At 41.1% G+C, this 20,705-nt stretch overlaps 1 protein-coding gene across 6 annotated transcripts in view; it reads right to left on the bottom strand.

Moving 5' to 3' along the window:
- ERGIC2 (ERGIC and golgi 2) overlaps nt 1-18,411 on the bottom strand; it is a 37,003-nt gene extending 18,592 nt beyond the window's left edge. For 2 of the 6 annotated variants that reach the window (XM_087935553.1, XM_087935556.1), the window contains exons 1-5: nt 18,315-18,411; nt 15,491-15,719; nt 8,460-8,525; nt 5,101-5,264; nt 4,611-4,719 (exon numbers count right to left, since the gene is read on the bottom strand). In XM_087935553.1, coding sequence (XP_087791679.1) covers nt 4,611-4,719; nt 5,101-5,206 — 215 coding nt within the window. In that variant the 5' untranslated portion in view covers nt 5,207-5,264; nt 8,460-8,525; nt 15,491-15,719; nt 18,315-18,411. Of the gene's footprint in view, nt 1-4,610; nt 4,720-5,100; nt 5,265-8,459; nt 8,526-9,415; nt 9,541-15,490; nt 15,720-18,314 lie in introns of all 6 variants that reach the window. The other 4 variants (XM_087935554.1, XM_087935557.1, XM_087935551.1 and 1 more) reach the window with 2 other exon arrangements.
- Between the last annotated feature and the right edge of the window lie 2,294 nt (nt 18,412-20,705).

Here is a 20,705-nt window from a genome sequence, read left to right as displayed (position 1 = left end):
TTGTTGGGGTTCTTCTACACCAGAGGTCTCCCAACTTGGCAACTTTAAGACTTGTGGACTTCAACTCCCAGAATTCCTCAGCCAGCTTTGAAGTCCACAAGTCCTAAAGTTGCCAAGTTTTGGAGCCTCTGTTCTACACTCACACCTTTGTTTTTAAACAATACCTTTACCTCCTTATGATTTAGGAGCGGTGGTGGAGACAAATCAATGAAAGAGCTACCAAAAAGTAAATAGAACTGCTGAAATTTTTTAAAAAGAACAAGAGATGATGGAGAGAAACAAAATACTTTTCCAAATGGTGACTGTATTAAAAATTAAAGGGGGTGCGGGGGAAAGTACAAATTGGGAAAATAGTATTACACACCCTGATGTATAATAGAATTTACTATAATTACAATGTGCATGTTAAGGTTAGAAAATGGAAGACTAGGATTATGTATATCTTTTTTTTCTTTATTCTTTTTTATTTTTTCCATTTTATGTAACTGGTCAATGTTTTTTTTAATAAACTTTATTGATCTTTTATGTCTTTAAAAACCGAACAAAAAATATACATATTATGACATTAACAGTGTTAGACATCTATTACATATACTTCTATTTTGTGCTTATTTACAAATATATACAATTTGTGCGAATATAATCTTTTAATCTGTAAATTGCTTATCATTAATTCTTCTGTCGTCCATTTGTCTTAATTCAATCCAATCAAACCATTTTTCCCAAATTCTATAATATTCAGACTCCTCTTTCTCTCATAGCATTAGGATTAATCCATCTAAGCTCAGGATTATTGTACTATTATTGTTAGCATTGTGTAAAAAGTATATTGACCCAGACAATGCACTGTCCACAAAATATGTATGGCTGTTAAAAGAAAATTACAAATAAATATTTTTTTTAAAAAAAAATGGGTGCATTGCTGGCTGGGGAATTCTGGGAGTTGAAGTCCACACAACTTGAAGCTGCCAAGATTAAGCAATACCAACTTTTTAAAAAGGCATCATATTAGGTGGCAACTATAATGGAAGCTTGCACCGCAATGTGAAAACTCTCCATTACTCCCCATTCTTCAAAATATGGAAAATTGGAAATGTGATGTTCCAACTACTATCATCCAACATGTCATTTTTATCTTGCTATGCATGGAACAATCTCGACTGCTTTCTTTTAGAGAAACTGGATCCCAAATCTTTTATAAATCTTTGCTATTCCCCAACCACTTTTGAAGAGGTGCCACCGAGGAGAACTAACACCTGGAAAGCAACAGGTTGGGGTTTAATTAGATTAATTACAGAGCATCAAGCCTTCTCCTCAGAGGCCAATTACGTCAGAAGCCAACCTTGTTAAGAGCCTCGATCTGGGACTTGAGTGTGAACCACTTCGCCTGTTGGACTTCTGCTTGTATTCAGAGAGAGAAAAATAAAGAATAGAATAGAATAAGAGTTGAAAGGGACCTTGGAGGTTTTCTAGTTATAGGCAGGAAACCCTACGCCATTTCAAACGAAGCGTTGCCCAATCTCTTCTTTAAAACCTCCAGTGTTGGACCATATTTACAACCACTGGAGACAAGTGGTTCCACTGATTAATTGTTCTGTCAGGAAATTTCTTAGTTCTAGGTTACTTCTCCCCTTGGTTAGTTTCCATCTATTGCGTCCTCTCCTGCCTTCAGGGGCTTTGGAGAATAGCTTGATCCCCTCTTCTTTGGGGCAGCCTCTCAAATATTAGAAGACTGCTATCATGTCACCCCTGGTCCTTCTTTTCATTAAACTAGACACACCCAATTCCTGCAACCATTCTTCGTATGTTTTAGCCCCCAGTCCCCTAATCATCTTGGTTGCTCTTCTCTGCACTCTTTCTAGAGTCTCAACATCTTTTTTATATTGTGGCGACCAAAACTGGATGCACTATTCTAAGTAAAGTAAGGAACCCACCTTACATTTCCATCTACAACTCGACAATAAAAATCTGCCTTGAATTCTATTTTTGTTGTTGTTGTTGAGAACAGAGAACTGACTGTCTGAAGAAACCTTGTCGGAAGCATCATGTCTCAAGTACTGCTTTTTAGTCTAAAGAAAGTTGTCCAATCTTAAGAATACTTGTGGACTTCAACTTCCAGAATCCCACAAGCCTTTGTTGAAGTCCAAAACTCTTAACCAACTCTTAAGACAACCCTGGTCTAAAGCGAGATATGATTGTGATAGTGTTCTGACCCACGCCCTTTTCCAACAAATCAAACACAATCCAAAGGGAACAGAAACCTTGTAATGCTTCTGCAAAATAATTAGCTGCGATAAGCACAAGCCTTGCCAAACTGTGCCAAAAGATAACAGACAAGAAATAATTTGCAATACAAGAATCTTCAAATAACAAACTCAGGATACTGGAATGTCCACGAGGCTGAAGTTTCAAAACGTCTTTGCCTTCTGCAAAGTATGTTTGTTTCACAGCTGGCTTTTATCTTCTTGAAGCAGGGGCCATTACCTTGCAGTCTTACTCCCGTCACCCATGCTGTCGTAACTGCTCCTTCCTACGAGCAATCCTGCGTGCACACACACTTGGCACAGGCTCCTCGGGAACCTCATCACTGCTGCCAGCCCCCACAATCTCTGAAGGCAGCAGACCACTCCCTAATGGTCCTGGCCCAGCATCTGAGTCCTCGCTCTCCTCAGCCATCTGCACCTGCTGCCAGCTAACCACAACAGATAGAGACATGCTGTGCTTTTTCTTTTTGGAAGCAACACTGATAAAATAATTGTGTGATGCCATGCTGTGTTTTACTGAACAAACACTGGAGTGTTCAAAGAACGTGAATCAAAACATTTATGAACTCTGGTGCAACATGGGGATGAGAGCAGCATAATCATGTTTAACTGAAGGTGGAGAAGAGACAACTCAGTAAAAATAATGCTTTTCCCTGGGAATTCTTACCCACGATTGTTATATCTTGAAATTTGTAAGCGCTGCCTATAGGTTTCAGGTTGAGGCAGAAATTGCTTATTTATCTCCATGACAACAACACAAAGAATCCAAAGAAACAACTATTATTTCCAAAAGTGTTTTAAAAAAAAAATCACATCAGCTTCCAGCAGAGATGCAAAATGTTTTCGGTGCCCCAAAGGCACATGTACAGCACATCAGCGGGAGACCAAGAAATGCATGTAAACTCCCAGCTTGAAAAATGGGCATAAGAAATATTGGAGTAGGATTCACTGCTTAATACAGAAAGTTCTCAAGGTGAATATAAAAATAAATTTGGGGGCCAAAAGCCACTGGGGTTAGATAATCTTGTCACGTTTATGTATATATTAGAGGTGGAGACTCTTTTGAGAGCTGCATGAAACGCAATTTCATTTTAATGTATGCCGACTAGTGTACATTCAAAGTGACAATAAAGTATTTTATTCTATTTTATTCCATATTTTATATTCTTTCTTTTTCATTCCATTTTCTATTCTGTAATTCTATTCCATTCCATATTTTATAGCCTCTATTATATTCTTTCTATTCTATTATTGTATTTTATATTTTATATTCTCTATTAGGCCCTAAATATCCTCCCTCCCCAGAAATCAAAGAGCATTCCAGCGAAATACCAGTTGCTCCCATAATACCAAGGTAGAATTTGAATGGATTTCAGCAGACCTGACGAAACGAGCCCAAGAATAGGAAGGAGTGTTTCCAAAACACTGTCAAAGAACAGATGGAGTCTGTATCTTCAGAAAGGGCTGCGGCCTCCTCTTAAATCAAGAGAGGGAGATCTTAGAAAGAGAACTAGTTTGGTTTAAGGATTAAGGCGCCAGGCTTGAAAATGGGAGATGGTGAGTTCTAGTTCTGCCAAGTCATGAAAGCTGAGTGGGTGATTTTGGGCCAATCACCAGGAAATTGTGAGTTCTAGTCCCACCTTAGCCATGAAAACCAGCCGGGCGACCTTGGGTCAGTCTCCCACTCAGCCCAACTCACCTCACAGGGTTGTTGTGGGGGAAATTAGGAGAAGGAAGATGGACTGGGCATGTTCCGTGCCTTGAGTTATTTGTAAAAATAATAAAGGCGGGATTAAAATCATAAAATAAATAATAAATAATAAAATTAAATTAAAGTGACATCAGAGAGGACTTGCCTTACTATACTAATAGGAGGTTAAATTATATATATATGTATGATATGTATATCATACACACACACACACACACACACACACACAGAGTTCTGAGGTACAGAAAACTAACCCCTTTTCCTTTCACTAAATCTTTCTAATGAGCTTCTGGGATAATCGAGTTTTCTCGATTTTAAGCAGCTTGACTGTGTGGCAATATCCTCTCTTAACAGCTTTGCTCCTAAACAAATCTATTTGGATCAACCTTACCTCCCCTTCTAAGGTGTAGCAAAGCATGTTTCTTCCTTATGTCCCAGAAGACAGGTAATAATTTTGTTTTTGTTTTTCATAACCACCTGGTGTTCCTGTTATCAGGCTCTTGAAGAATTAATGGAAGAATTTTGAAACCGTGGCCCTTAAAGGTATCAAGCTTGTTTTAAAAGAACAACAAATTAAATTCACATACAATCAATATACGTTTTTTTTAAAAAGGTAATCCAGGGGAAAGCCTTACCTGGTATAATCCTTGTCCACTTCATACTCATATTTCATCCAGGTGTCTCGATAGACTGTAAATTCCATTATGGTTAAAAGAGCCATCGTTGTAAAAGCTATAAGAGAAACTGGGGAAAAAAGAACACCACAATGAGGTCAAAAATGGCATTGACTGGGAGAAGCTATACCAATGGTGGCTAACCTTTTTCTGCTCCCATGCCAACAATTGCGCGCGCACTCATTTGCGCGCGCTTGTGTGCCAGCACCAAGAAGGCAATGCGTGCTGCCTCCTCACACACACCCCGGGACGCTGAGACTGTCATAAATAGGAGTCCGTTGCCAAGCATTTGAAATTTTGATAACGTGACCGTGGGAACACTGCAACAGTTGTATGTGTGAAAAACGGCCCTAAGTCACTTTTCCCCCCGTGCCGAACGGTTGCTAAACAAAACATCGTAAGTCGAGGACTACATGAATCCCCACAGCGCAAACTGTCAGCCAGGGTTTACCTGTTCCTCCGCTTGCTGAAGTCTCAATGTAGCTTTCTGGAACCTTTGGGAAAGCGTCCAATTCTTTCACTAAATTCAAGGTCTTCTTCCGATTCAGTCGTCTCATCTTCAGTAGATCCTTCAACTCCTTCCTTCACATAGACACGGCCTTGGCAGGAGCGTCACTGAGTGAGACAAAAATCACAAAACGTTCGTCTTGAGCATAGCGGGTGAAAACCGGGTCATACAATAACATGTGAAACGGAGCAAGGCTGAGGCGAAGCCCACAAACTGTCGCTTGAGGTTTCAAGATTTTAGCTCTGTCTAATCTCTGTCTTCCCCTAAATAGCAGAAGATCAGCATTAGCGATTAGATTAGAATAGAAAATAGAATAGAGAATAGAGTAGAATAGAACAGAATGGAATGGACTAGAATGGAGAATAGACTAGAGAATAGAAAAAATAGAATAGATTAGAAAATATAGATTAGAATAGAATAGAAAATAGAATAGAGAGTAGAATAGAAAACAGAATAAAGAAAAGAAAAAATAGAATAGAAAATGGAATAGAATAGAATAGAATAGAAAATAGAAAGTAGAGTAGAATAGAAGCTGGAAGGGACCTTGGAGGTCTTCTAGTCCAGCCCTCTGCTCAAGCAGGAGAACCTATACCCATGTTGGCGAACCTATGCCACGCGTGCCGGAAGTAGCACGCAGAGCCATTTCCCCCAGCACATGAGAGGTCGCCCGGAAGAGCCTCACTGCACATGCGCGTGCCACCGCCCGACAACTGATTGTTGAGTACCTGGCACGCATGCACAGGGGGTGTGGTGGGTGCGCGGGAGACGCGTATGCATGCGGACACTCGCTGTGCACGAGGGGAATTGTGCGTGTGTGCAAAGACTCATGGCGTGCGAAGGGGTTGCGCACGCATGCGCAGGGGGCGTGGGGAGGGGGCAGCACATATTGCCTTCTGGGTGCTGGTATGTGAGCGCGTGCAGTTATTGGCATGGCAGCCGAAAAAGGTTAGCCACCACTGACCTATACCATTTCAAATAAGTGGCTGTCTAGTTTCTTCTTAAAAGCCTCCAGTGATGGAGCGCCGGGTTTTCTGGAGGCAAACTGTTCCACTGGTTAATTGTCCTCACTGTTAGGAAGTTTCTCCTTAATTCCAGTTTGCTTCTTTCTTTGATTAGTTTCCAACCATTGTTTCTTGTCCTGCCCTCTGGTGCTTTGTAGGATAATTTGACCCTCTCTTCTTTGCGGCAGCCCCTCAAATATTGGAATATCATGTCACTCCAATTCTTCTTTTAGACTAGCCAAGCCCAAATCCTGCAGCCGTTCTCCATATGTTTTAGTTTCCAGGCCTGACATGCCCTTGTTGGAGTCTGATTCTGAGGGGGAGATTGAGCAGCTGACAAGGAGTGGGAGTGTGGCTCTGGTGGCTGTGGAAGAGACAGGGGAAGGGCACTGTCCAGCTGGGCATTCAGAGGAAGACCCAGGGCCACCCTCTCTTCATCCTAGGGCAGGCAAGGATGAACGGAAAAGGGAGCAATGTGGCTTATGGGAGAGAAAAGGGCCCTGATCCCTTTCATTAGTTGCAGCTGGGAGAACAGGATATAAGAAGGGCGTTTGCACCCAGCACCTTGCTGGAAGCAAAGCGTGCATTATCTTTGTCGAGCCTTATCTGGGTTTTGGTGTTCTCCCAACTGTGTGTGTTTCATTATCCTTTGGAAGTCTGCAATTTATTATCCTGGACTGTTGTGTTATAATTTATTTCAACATGGTTTGTGTTGGGTTTTTTTACTTCTAATTTATTGTACTTTGAGTTCGGACTGCATTTCTTCCCTTTGTAGACTGTTTTTGGAAGAGTCTGATCTCCAGCCAAGGATAACTGGACATGGGGGGCCAAGTTAGAGGCATTAAAGGGAATTTATTCTACTTTGGTGACTTTTGTTATTTTTGTGTCATGCATCACAAGGCCTTTGATCATTTTAGTTGTCTCTTCTTTGAACTTTTTCCAAGGTCTCCACATCTTTTTTTGTAGTAGGGTGACTAAAATTGGTCGGTTTGGTTCATAAAATATATTTATACCACGAAATTAAATCAGGGCTTTATAAAATGGTACCAATACTACATGTGGTTTTGATTCTATGCCTCTGTTTACACAGCCAAGGATTATAGTAGCTTTTTTGGATGCTGTTGCACATGGCTGGCTCATGTTTGATTGTTTGCTAGGACTCCAAGGTCCCTCTCACAGTTACAGTTTTTAAGCCTTTCACCTGGAGAAAAGGTGTAGAAAAGGCTTTTATTTATTTGGTCCCTTCAAGTCAGTTTTTGACTCTTTGGGATTGCCCGGGCTAGTTTCTGCAACTTTCTTGACAAGATTTTGAAAGTGGTTTACTGTTACCATCTTCTTAAGAGCTGAGAAAGAGTAGCTGGCACCTAGGGTAGGACTCGAACTCACATTCTCCTACTTTCTAGCACAGGCTAGCTTCTAGCCTGGTTCCTTAACTCCTAGACCAAAATGGCTCTCTATAAAAGAATAGGGTTTATATCTGCATTCTGTACTCCAAAGCATGACTTTGCTTTTGAATCCAAAGCTCTGCGCACTCTTATGAATTGATCTTGATTTATGCTATAATCGTGTCCAGTTGCTTTTTTGATTCTTGAAATTTATTGTGGAGGGGGAACTTTGCAATGTAAGCAGTCCTTTTGCATCTGCTAATTTTCTCTTCCAGAGTCTCATGCTTCACTACACCTATGGATTTAGTAATATCTGACTCTGGGTAGAATACAATAAGCTGATCAGAACACGGATAGACGATTTCTACAATCCCCATTTGAAGCAATAAAGCCATTTGATAAAAAGTATCCCACAGACCATAACATTATTTGAATTACAGATTGGCTTTCTTCTCTCTCTTTTTTTCCCTTTTTTGCAACGTGGGCCATGAATTATGCAAATTCCCTTTCGGCTTTTTCCATTTATGGATACCAAGCTGTGCTTAAAAGCACTTTATTTGAAATTTTGCTGGGAAGCCAAACCCGTTAAAACACAAGACAATTTCACTCATGAAAGCACAGATTTGAAAGGAAGGAAGGAAGGAAGGAAGGAAGGAAGGAAGGAAGGAAGGAAGGAAGGAATTTAATTTCTTTCCTTTTCTTTCTAAAGCTTTAACTAAAGATACACACACACACATATATACACATACACACACACACACACACGTATATATACACACATATATATACACACATATATATATATATACACACATATATATATACATACATACATATATATATATATATATATATATAGAAAGAGAGAGAGAGAGCTAAAACTATATATCTCTCCATCTGACAACTCAAACATTACCTTAATTTTCTGTTTCTTCTGCGTTATCAAAGAAGGAGGAATTTGACTGGGTTTTGGATAGAGATTCTGAAGCAATAAATAAATAAATACAGATATTAATTGGTGAGTTACAGGAGAATCAGAAAAATTCTAAACAAAACGGTACCCTGGCTTCAATGTTTTCCAGCCTTGAGTTACTATCATGAAATGCCCGACATGTTTTCAAAAAAATAATAATTTTGTGATATAGCCGAGTGTTTACAGAATTCAGGCAAAAACCTCAAACGAGAATTTCATCAGCTTTGGTATAAGAGAGACAAATGTTTTGTAAAGTTTGCATCTTCTAAGGGGAGGTTTTGCAACCAACCATATCCATGTAGGATCTGCTGTACGTCAGTTTATTTTATTTGTTGATTATTTTACTTTTTTTAATCCATTTTTTTATTCTTTAAACATCTCTTTGAGTGGACAATGTGATTCCAGGTTTTAACATACACACATACATTTTCAGCTTTCTTATCCAGTTTCATATCATATCATTACCTATTCAATTTTTCTTTTAATATGTTTTATCATTTCATGCTATTTTATTCATCCTTTCCAGACTGAAAAAAGTTTAACGCTAAAATATGTTAACCAATATTTATTCCCTTTTATTGTCAATTCAATCTTGCCACCTATTTTTATTTTATATATTCTCCCCTTTTTATTCCATTAAACCCAATATATAACAAATTAAAAAATAATTAAAAAACACATATCAATATAGCCTTTTTTAGTTACTACATCCTATATTAACCACAATGATCTCCTATTTACTATTATATATGCATATATCTTTTTTCCCCAATCGGGTTCCACATGGTATTCTTTCCCTATCACATAATAAATTTAATTTTGCTTTTAACTGAGAGATTGCAGGTATCGTGGGGGTACGGAGGTGGGCGGGGTTAAGGCAGGCCTTTCAAGATCCTTACGGGTCATGTTGCTGTTGTCAATTAGGCTGCAGAGGAAAACATGTTCTTAAAAGCATCCTTTCTGTGCTAATTTTGTCTGCAAAGGACAAAGTTTATCAAATTGATACGGTAGCAATGGGAAGAAGCTGAAAAAAAGATGGGGAAAAGATTTCAAGACTTCACAAAGTGAGCCAAAGAAAGCAAACAGGTTAAATAACATCGATTAAAAAATAATTTTTTTTAAAAAAAGAAATCTACAGTACAGGTGGTCCTTGTTTTACAACCGCTATTGAGCCCAAAATTTTTTCATTGCTAAGTGAAGCAGTTGTGAAGTGAGTTTTGCTCCATTTTTTGAGACCTTCCTTGCCACGTTTGTCAAGTGAATCGCCACAGTGGAGAAGTTAGTAACATGGTTGTTAAGTGTTGTGGTTAGCCAGCAGCAGGTGCAGATGGCTGAGGAGAGCGAAGACTCAGATGAGGGGCCAGGACCATTAGGGAATGATTGTGGGGGCTGGCAGCAGTGATGAGGTTCCTGAGGAGCCTGTGCCAAGTGCATATGCGCACAAGATTGCTCATAGAAAAGAGCAATTAAAACAGCACAGGCAATTCGGGAGTAAGGCTGCAAGGTAATGGCCCCTCCTTCAAGAAGATAAAAGCCAGCTGTGAAACAAACCTTCTTTGCAGAAGGCAAAGAGGTTTTGAAACTCAGCCTCGTGGACATTACAGTTGGTATTTGAAGACTCTTGTGTAGTAAACTATTTTCTTATCTATTGTTCTTGGCAGCCTTGCAAAAACTTGGCAAGGCTCTTTCTTGTCGGAGCTAATTAGTTGGAAACAGCCTTTTATCTGTGAAGAAATAGAATTCATAGGTAAAGAGTTGTGCTGCTGCCTTTGTCTTGTGTTTACTCTCTTGGAACCAGGTTTGGGTCAGAACATTAAGTGAATCTAGTTTCCCTACGCACTTTGTTCATCAGGAGGTCACAAAAGGGAGATCATGTGACCTTGGGACACTGTAATGGTAATAAATGTGAATCGGTTGCCAAGTGCCTGAAATTGGATCGTGCGATATCGCAGGGAACCATGCAATGGTAGTAACTGTGAAAAACTGCCCCAAGTCACTTTTTTCAGTGCCGTTGTAACTTTGAACGGTCACTAAATGAAGTGTTGTTAAGTTGACGACTACCTGTAGCAACTTCCTTACACACAGCTTCATGAGGTACCAGCGTTGGCATCATCCCCTTTATCAAAATAAATGAAAATAAATAGAATTTGGGAGTCCCAACTGGACAGGATCTCGTGTTATCCATCGTGGCACGATGTAAACAGAATAACAGCAATGAGCAAAAAAACACATTTTTGCACGCCTTCTAATTACAATCTGCCCTAAATGCATGTCCCACATGTATTCCCTTTACTAGGTAACAAATAACTTGAAAATGCAAGCATTAAAAGACATGCTTTTCCACAGGTAACAAACTCAAACTTTCCAAAGCATTTGGAATGGTGGGCCTATCTTTAAATACAGTCTAGATACGAAAAAGACAAAAAAGAATGTGGAATTAACTGTCAAGATACAGCAATAGATAAAATATTAACAGGACCAGAGACAAAACAAATAAAAAAACTTTATAAATGTCTACCTGACCATAAAACGTATGAAGAACAAATTGAAGAATCAATGTTAATCTGGGCTAGAGACCTCAGACATAATATAAACCTAGATAAATGGCAGCAAATTTTGTTTGTAACCGAAACAAAGATTATGCTAGCAATATCTTTTAAGGAAAATCTGTACAAGATGTTTTATAGGTGGCATCACCCACCAGCCAGATTAGCAAAAATGTATGGTACTCAATGATCCGTATGCTGGAAATGCCAAGAAGAACAGGGTACTTTCTACCATATGTGGTGGGCCTAAAAAAACCCACAGGTGTTCTGGTATAAAATTTGGTCATGGCTTGAGGAAATGTTGGGACTAAAAACTGGGTATACACTAGAGACGTTCTTATTGGGAATAATAAAAGAGAACCCTAGCAAAGCAGACATTTAACCTAACTATACATGTAATCACAGCAGCAAGAATACTTTTCGCCGAAACTTTGAAAACAAAAGAAATTCCAAATGATGATCCTATAATAGATAAGATTTTTCAATGCACTGAATTAAATAGTTTGACACTAGAATTGAAAGAACAAGATAAACTAGAATACTATAAAGTATGGAACAAATTCTACGGATGGAAGGACATGAAAGGAAGTTCATAAAATTGAAACTAGAATTTAAGGCGAAATAGAAATGAGGTATAAGAATAAGATCTAAAATGGTACAAAGCCTAAATGTATAGGGGGGTGTGTGTGTGTGTGTGTGTGTGTGTATCTACTGTATGTATGTATGTGTGTGTGTGTGTGTTTTCGTAGATTTTCACGGGTACAGATATGTAGGTCTAGGTGTGTTCGGGTCTTTTCTCGTGTAAGATTAAGAGTATCTTGGTGACGTTTCAGCGAGGTCCCACTCGCCATCCTCAGGCTGGTGCTTTCGGCTTCGTGCCAGTGCAAGCAGTGTGTGATCAGCTCTGCCGTCTCTCTATAAATACTGGTGGTGGTGTGCTGGGCTGGTTGGCTGAGCTGCTGCCTCTTGATTGGTTGATGGAGTTGATGTTGGTATAATGGGCTGTGTGATGGCCTTGTGAGTTTTGTCCAGGATATCTCCACAACAAAACTCACAAGGCCATCACACAGCCCATTATACCAACATCAACTCCATCAACCAATCAAGAGGCAGCAGCGCAGCCAACCAGCCCAGCACACCAGCCCCATCCCCCCTGCAGTATTTATAGAGAGATGGCAGCTCCGATCACACACTGCTTGCACTGGCATGAAGCCAAAAGCACCAGCCTGAGGATGGCGAGTGGGACCTTGCCAAAATGTCGCCAAGATACTCTTAATCTTACATGGGAAAAGACCCGAACACACCTAGACACACACACATACACACACACACACACACACACATATATATATATATATATATATATATATGTACATGCATATAATTGTTTATATTTTGTTTTGATCTTTTCTAATGTAAAATGTAAAAACTGAAATGTATGCCAAAGAAAATCCACCACGTTCAATATTTTTAATGTTCATTTTCAATAAATTATTTTTTTTTCAAAGCATCACATGTGCCACATGAATCACTGCTAAATTTTTCTCTTATTTTAGGCGGTGAATTTCTAGGGAGCCGTAACATTTCACGGAACTGATTTCTCTTGGAATACACAATGAAGCCCATAATATTTTATACCCAGCCAGAAACCTATTTTCTTCTGAACTTAGTGTGCCTAATGTATGAGTATATAAGACTGTGCTAGAAATGTTAAATACAAATTGGGGTTTTTTTGGCATCAGAAGTGGGCTCTGCCAGCCCGCATACCAACAAATATTTGTAAAAGTGGGTGAGGTTCAGATAAGTTGACTTAAGGAACGAAAATTGGAGCAGGTGGATTGTCAAAGTGGCCATACACTGAGTGAATATAAACCAGTATATTTTCTTCTTCTAAAAATGAGAAGCCTGCCTGATTCAAAAGGTTGCAGGAATTGTGTGGTTTAATGAAGAGAAGGACTAGGAGTGACATCATAGCAGCCTGCCAATATTTGAGGGGCTGCTCCAAAGAAGAGGGAGTCAAACTATTCTCCAAAGCACCTGAAGGCAGGAAAAGACGCAATAAGGATGGAAAGTAATCAAGGAGAGAAGCAACCTAGAACTAAGGAGAAATTTCCTAATAGTGAGAACAATTTATTGGTGGAACAATTCATTGCCTCCAGAAGTTGTAGATGCTCCAACACTTGGAGGTATTTAAGAAGAGATTCTCTGAAATGGTGTAGGGTCTCCTGCTTGAGCAGGGGGTTGGACTAGAAGACCTCCGAGGTCCCTTCCACCTCTAATTATTCTGTCAAATTATCAGAGAAGGAAGGATTCTAAACCTAGAAAATACCATCCATTTCCAAAGTAAAATCTGAAACTCCAGTTAAAAGGCATCCATAATGAAGACGTAATTTTCTCAGAAGGGGAGTCAATTTTACAGACAAATGAATCTACGAAGAGGGTGGGGGGGACGGGACACTACAAATCTTGCCATGACATGAGGATGGAGGAGCAGTTTAATCTGCCTCAAAGCTTTAACAAGGTGTATAAGGAAGGTTAACAATAAGAAATCAATACAGACCACTAATCGGGGTGGGGTGGGGTTTGAAAGTCAAGCAAGCGAGTGACAATCTTCACTCAAAAGCAACGGGTTGTCAATCAATTCTGAGATGGCCAGGTCTCCCCCGTTGGGAATTAGTCAGAGCTAACCTCAGAAAGGTTTATACTAACCACTCATTAAGAAGCAAGCCACAAGCAGAGATTGCACTGCCCACACAAGAAACTAAACCAAGTTAAAGGCTGATTTAGTTTGGCACAGCCTGTTCTGCACTGGAGAGGATAGGATGTGATACCTTGATACCCAAATGTCCTGTCCATTTCCAAAGTTGTCAGGTGGTTTCTTTGTAACCCGAGTCTATCGATGGATAGATACGGTGTTTCCCCAAAAATACGACCTACCCCAAAAGTAAGTCCTAGCTTGATATTTACACATGCACCCAATACAAGCCCTACCCCCCCCCCAATAAGCCCTGGTTAAGACCTCAACCACTCCAGCGTGCATAGGGTAGGATGAGGCGCACAGGTAAAAATTAAGCTAGGGTGGGGATGGGGGCGTGGAGCTGCCCTACTAACCAGGCCTCACACACCCCGATACATGCCTTGCTGTCCCACTTCTTCTGCGGCCACTTGCTGCTGCTTGCGCATGTCACCTCCGTTTAGCAGTCAGAGACCTTCAGGAAAACGCCTCTGCAGGTGAAATAAGGCCAAGGGGAGCCATGCACCTCAATCCGAAGCCTGTTTCTTGGTTGCAGAGGCCTTTCCTGAAGGCCTCTGACAGTGAAATGGAGGCGGGCGGGGGGGCAACGTGGACAAGTGGCCACAGGAGTGATCCGGCAGCAGGCTCCTGCTGGGCAGGGCTGTTGGTGCCCCTGCCACAAGGTGAGTCAGTGGAAGGGGGACACACACCGATAATAAGACCTGGTGACTTTTTTGGTGGCAAAAAATATAAGACTGGGTCTTATTTTCAGGGAAACTAGGCAGATATACATACATATAGATTAGATTAGATTAGATTAGATTAGATTAGATTAGATTAGATTCGATGGATGGATGGATGGATGGATAGATAGATAGATAGACAGACAGACAGACAGAGATATACGGAGATAGAGATATAGAGACATACATACATATAGATTAGATAGATATACATACATAAAGATTAGATAGATAGACAGACATATGAGTATAGATAATTATTATAAGATAGTAGCGGGAGAATAGATGGGTTTGTGTTGCAAAATATGACAATGAAGTTTACACAGTAAGCAGCAGAGCTAAGATGGGGGCAATGTTAGGATTTTGGAGTTTAACACTAGTTGATCTTATAAAAATAAGAGCTTCAGAAAGACCTGTAAGGATCTAAGTCCAGGAGATCATTTTGATCTATTCAGCAGTTGGTCAGGGAGCGTGACCAAAGTTTCTGCTGCGCAAAATTCTACCTGGAGAGCCTGATTGATGACTCTGGGCTAGGGAGGTGTCCCATTGGAGAATATGAATTATGATATACCCAGAGGGTGGAGGGAAAACCAGGGTCAAGGGTGACAATGAATGAAGTGTCTCAGAGTTGGCTATACTCAGGCAGTGCTGGCATGTTAACTCCCAATAAATCCTTTTTAAGTTTTGCTCGAGACTCATGATTTAAATGGGAGCCCTGACACCTAGAGATTTTTAACCCTAATTCCCCTTTTGTAAAGGATGAGTAAAGCACCTAGCACACACTAGCTCTCTAAAAAGCACTAAATAAGTGTAAGAGTTACAGAAGCGAAAAGCAGAGGCTATGCCAACTTATACAGCCCCAATGTTGCAATGCACTCAACTGTGAACAGTGTGGGATATTGACATTTCATTTTTTTTAAATGCCAAATGCAATCCTGTTCAGCAACTCACCTGCGTCCGTTTCTAATGTGTACCTCTAGTGGAGGAGCCTATCAGCAAGTGCCAAATCATCTTTTAAAATGAAAATGAGGAAAGCAACGTCTAGGGATCCTTATTTAATTTTTATTTCCTTCTTCGCCGTGTTACGTTTCTCTCCCCAACAGCCCATGCAGGAAATTCACAAAATTTTGAGATTCCAGGATTTAAGGAATGATCTCGGCCGATCTTTAATTTTGTAGTTCTAGAACCGTGAAGGGGAATAAATAGGGAAGAAAACGTTTATATCTGGACCTTCTTGCATGCCCTCTTTAATCCTACACCCTCGGTCAGCGCACTCCAAAAGTCGGCCAACAAAAGTGTGTGTTTTTAACTCGAGGTATTGTCGTGGACATTACACAGTCTCTCTATGACCCAGTTTTGTTAACTTTCTGGGAGGGGGCTTCGTGGTATCCGAAGCAGAACAACTAGATTGTGTAATAGCTTTATACCACATAATATTAACTTAGTTAACTTTCAAGACTCTTTTTTTCCATAGTGTATTCTAAATGGTCTCTGTGATAATACATATGTACATACATTCATACGTTTTTGTGTGTGTGTGTACATAGACAGACAGATGATAGACATAGGGACGATAGATGCTAGACATAGGATAGATAAATATACAGGTATAGATAGATCGATAGTTAAATGATATAGATGATATCTACCTATCTACCTATGATCCTATATATCATCTAAATCTATATGTCTAACAATCATCTCTTTCTCTCTCTCTCTCTCTCTCTTTCTGTCTGTCTGCCTGCCTGCCTACCTATCCTTTTGAGAGCAGGTATCAGAATTTCATTTTTTAATATATTCTTTCGGAAGCAGACATCGGAATTTCATTTTTTTAATATGTGTTAATATGTCCAGAGAAAAAAGTGACAATAAATAAAGGTTATTTTATTACATTTGCCAAGAGCTGTTTGGGGAAATGTGTCATCTTTCCCACTTTCACATCACAACCACAATTGAAAAAAAAAAAAACAGCCTTTAAAAGCATCGCAGAGAAAATTATAAATTTCCATGGTAATAAGCAAGTACATTATAAGCTACAGACTCTGAACAATCTTTTTTCCTAACAGATCATCATGGTAAGATTTTGGGGTGCTTCTACACAAGAAGTTCACAATGCTACCGCCCAAAACGTATCACACCACTCATCTTCCCTTGCGCACAGAGGAAGAAACCTCGCACAAACACAACATCTGCCGAATTGCACACCAGTGTTAATTTCCCTGGCAATCATTGGAATGGTCTTACTGCAACGACAAACAGTGGGGGGGGGGGAGAGAAAGGGAATTGCAATTGACAGATGTAAACCAATGCAAACCGATATAAGGCTGTTTGACTCAAAAGCAACAACATTTCAATCGATTTCGAGCTGCTCAATTAACCCTGGTGGCAAGAAAAATCGCAAAATGGGGCAAAATTCACTTCAGATGTCTCACTTAATGGAGTAAATTTTAGGCTCAATTTTGAGGACTACCTGTACTAACCCAGACGTTACCTAGTTGGGTCAGGTGACGTCTGCAAGCTAACCACAAAGCACAGAGGGCACTAAGGACCCTACAGTCCCTTTCTCGTTTTCTCTTCCACTCAACAAACCCCACTCTCTCCCAGCATGGATGATGATGTTGCCTAGTTGGATAATGAAACGTCTGCAAGGAAAGAAGTCATCTTAAGAGAGCACCAAGGACCTCTCATTTCAATCCTGAGTTAGAAATATTCTCCTTTATTGCCATTATCTCTATTTATCTACCTAGCTATGTATCATCTATCCATCACCTATCTATCTCTACTATCTACTATCTAGCACTGGTGATGTTGCCTAGTTGAGTCATGAAATGTCTGCAAAGAAAACAAGCCAGCTCAAAGGGCACCAAGAACCTCCATAGTCCCCCTCCTTCCTCTCCCCACCTCCTCCTCCTCTCCACACACCCCACTCCCTCCAACCACTGATGATGTTGCCTAGTTGGGTCACAAATCGTCTGCAAACAAAACAAGCCAGCTCAAAGAGCACCAAGGACCCCTCAATCCTCCCCCCCTTCTCCTCTACTCTTCAAACCTCCCTCCTTACTAGCACTGATGAAGTTACCTAGTTGGGTCACGATGTTGATGTTACCTAGTTGGGTTTCTTTCTGCAAAGTAAACCAGCCAGCTCACACCGCACCAAGGAACCCCTTGGCTAAACCATTTTATTAAGGAACAAAGCCTTAGGAAAAGGGGAAATACAAAGCAAGCACAAAACCCACTGCCCCCATACACACACACACAAATGTAAATCTACTTAAAAAGGGTGATTTAACTTGATAGGTCCTATAGAAATATATATATCAGCACATAAACATGAACACATGGGTGCAATTGCAACTGTTTGCAAAGCCCCCTTCCACCCGGATCTTCCAAGGTGCAAACCCCAAGCCCCCTTTGGCATCCTGCCTTTCCCTGCACCCCATTCCTACGTAGTCCTAGACACGTTTTTTTTTTTAAACAAAATGACTTTCAATGACTTCAAAGCCATTTGGCATCTCAATTCGTCGCTCTCTTGCCCTTTGCCGGGTTCCAACTCGGCTGCCAAAATAAAATAAAATCCCCACTTTCTTTTCCTGTGTACAGCATTCACACGTGTAAAACAGACCAAAAAAAGAGGGAAAGCTGGCGGGGTCACGTGCGCCAAAGCGGACCCGGGAAGCCGGGGGGCGAGACGGGTCACCCCACTCCACAGCAGGGGCGACCGATCCGGAAAATGCACCCCACAGCGGGAAGAAAGGACCGAGGTCGGAGGGCTCACCTTCCCCGCCGCATCTCCGCAGCAGCAGCAGCGGCGGCAGTAGCGGCGGGAGCTTCAGCTCCGGTCGGCCGTCAAGCCGAAGCGCCTCATCGAATGGAACGCCGCGACGTCAGCCAAGCCTGACCAATGAGGACGCCGCTTCCCGGCTCTTACGCGGGAAGGGCCCCGCCCCTTAGGCTTCGCGGAAAAAGAAGAAAAAAGCAAGCCACAGGAAGCTAGGAAATGAAAGCCCTTCTATAGATCTTCCTCTATGGTTTGGAATTGGACTTCGCCTCGCCTCCTCGCGCCTTTTCCCCGCCCTCGGCGGGTTTTTTTTAACCCCGAGCTCGTTTTTTTTAGAGCCGTTCTGCCAGAGGGGGCGCTGTTGCTGTTGCAGAATTTCCCTCCTCAGGGCGGAATTTTTTTGCAATGTTTAGATAGATGATAGATAGATAGATAGATAGATAGATAGATAGATAGATAGATAGATAGATAGATAGATAGATATAAAAATATAAAAATGTACAAAATTTATATGAGGGGTCCTTGGTGCTGTCTAAGCTTGATTTTCTTGCAGACATTTCATGACCCAACTAGGTAACATCATCAGTGCTACAAGGGAGTGGGATGCTCAAATGAAAACAAACCCTTCTAGTACTGGTGATGTTGGGTCATGAAAACGTCTGCAAGAAAACCACAAAGCTTAGACAACACCAGGAATCCCACAGTTCTCCTCCTCTCTGCAAACTCCACTCCCTTGCAGCACCGATGATGTTACATAGTTGGGTGGTGAGACGCCTACAGGAGAACAAGCTCAGAGAGCACCAAGGACTCCACAGTCCTCTTCTCTGCAAACTTCACTCTCTTCCACCATTAATGATGTTATCTAGTTGGGTCATGAAACGTCTGCAAGGAAACCACCAAGTTTTGATAGCACCAAGGACCCCATAGTCCTCCTCCTCCTGACTGCAAGCACCATTGTCTACGGAGTCTATGGAGATTCAAAGAATCTCAAAGAAAAATAAGAAAATCCTGTTGCTTTTTGGAAAAGCACTTTTGGGACAACCAAACTGAGAGAGCTTCAAGGATCTCACAGTCTTCTTCTTCTTCTTCTTCTTCTTCTTCTTCTTCTTCTTCTTCTTCTTCTTCTTCTTCTTCTTCTTCTTCTTCTTCTTCTTCTTCTTCCTCCTCCTCCTCCTCCTCCTCCTCCTCCTCCTCCTCCTCCTCCTCCTCCCCCCTTATTCTCTTCCACTCCACAAACCCCACTCCCTTCTAGCACTGATGACGTTACCTAGTTAGGTAGTGAAATGCCGGCAAGAAAACAACCAAGCTGGAAGTGCACCAAGGACCCCCACAATTCAACCCCCAAAATTTAGATGAGACTATTTTTGGGGAGGGGTGAGCTTGAGGGACACCAAGGGAAGTCCAATCTTGGGGCAACTTCTGTTAGTGCGAAGAGGAAGACCCAAGTTTTAATGCTGCCTCTATTTCTTGCCTTAGAAATCCCCTCTTCTCAATCCAAGGTGGTAATAAGGAAATCCCAAGTTAGTTTCCTCTTGTGCACAACTAAGGAAGAATGGTGTCGTATGTTCATCATTTCCATGCAATTTTGTTGGCTGTAATATTTTGTCCCTCCACCTAATAACTGCCCCTAATATAGCAAAGGCAAGCTATTCATAGTCTTTAATGGCCCCATAATCCCTTGCTGGGTGGAGTCTGGGCAACTGAATGGAGCTAGCAGAGTGTTTTACTGGCCAGATGCTTTTCCTGTTGCCAATGCGGAGTTTTGTTTCAGCAGATATATTCTCAGTGTGCCCAGAGAAAGAAATATCTGCTTCCACCTACGATCGAACTCACAGCCTCCTGATTGTGAGGTGAGAGCTGCACCTCTACGCCACCACACCGGTCTTTTCTCCTTTTAGAAATACGTTGCTCTTATGTTCAAGTATTTACTAAGTGTTTTGCTTTGGTTTTTTACCAGGATAAGGTTAGGCAAGTATTGGAAGCTTAAGTGAACAGCTAATAATCCAAAAGGTGAGCAGTTTTTGCATGCCTCTTTGAGAGCTGCCAAACGTCCGAGGAAGTCAACTACTCTCTGTTTAAAACAATAATACACAACCCATTTTGCATAAGAGATCTGCTTTTTGTACAGTGTGTCGGGCATTTTATTTTTATTTTTTTAGATATCAGAACAGAATAAAAGAGTTGGAAGGGACCTTGAAGATCTTCTAGTCCAACCTCCTGCTTAAGCAGAACCCCCAATATACTGTTAAGTTCGGGAAATGAGAGGCTGAACCAGGGCATGGATGCAACAAATACTTTATTAGAATAATAAAGGACTGAATGTGCTTGCCAAGCCTGGAACTGGCTCGCAGCGATCAGCAACTGGTTGGACCCCGCAGCCTGCTTTTA

The sequence above is a fragment of the Pseudonaja textilis genome, chromosome 5 (assembly GCF_049901715.1).
Source record: "Pseudonaja textilis isolate UNSWEBS1 chromosome 5, rPseTex1.2, whole genome shotgun sequence".
NCBI lineage: Eukaryota > Metazoa > Chordata > Lepidosauria > Squamata > Elapidae > Pseudonaja > Pseudonaja textilis.
The sequence above is the reverse complement of the archived record's forward strand: the minus strand, read 5'-3'. Positions and strand labels throughout refer to the sequence as shown.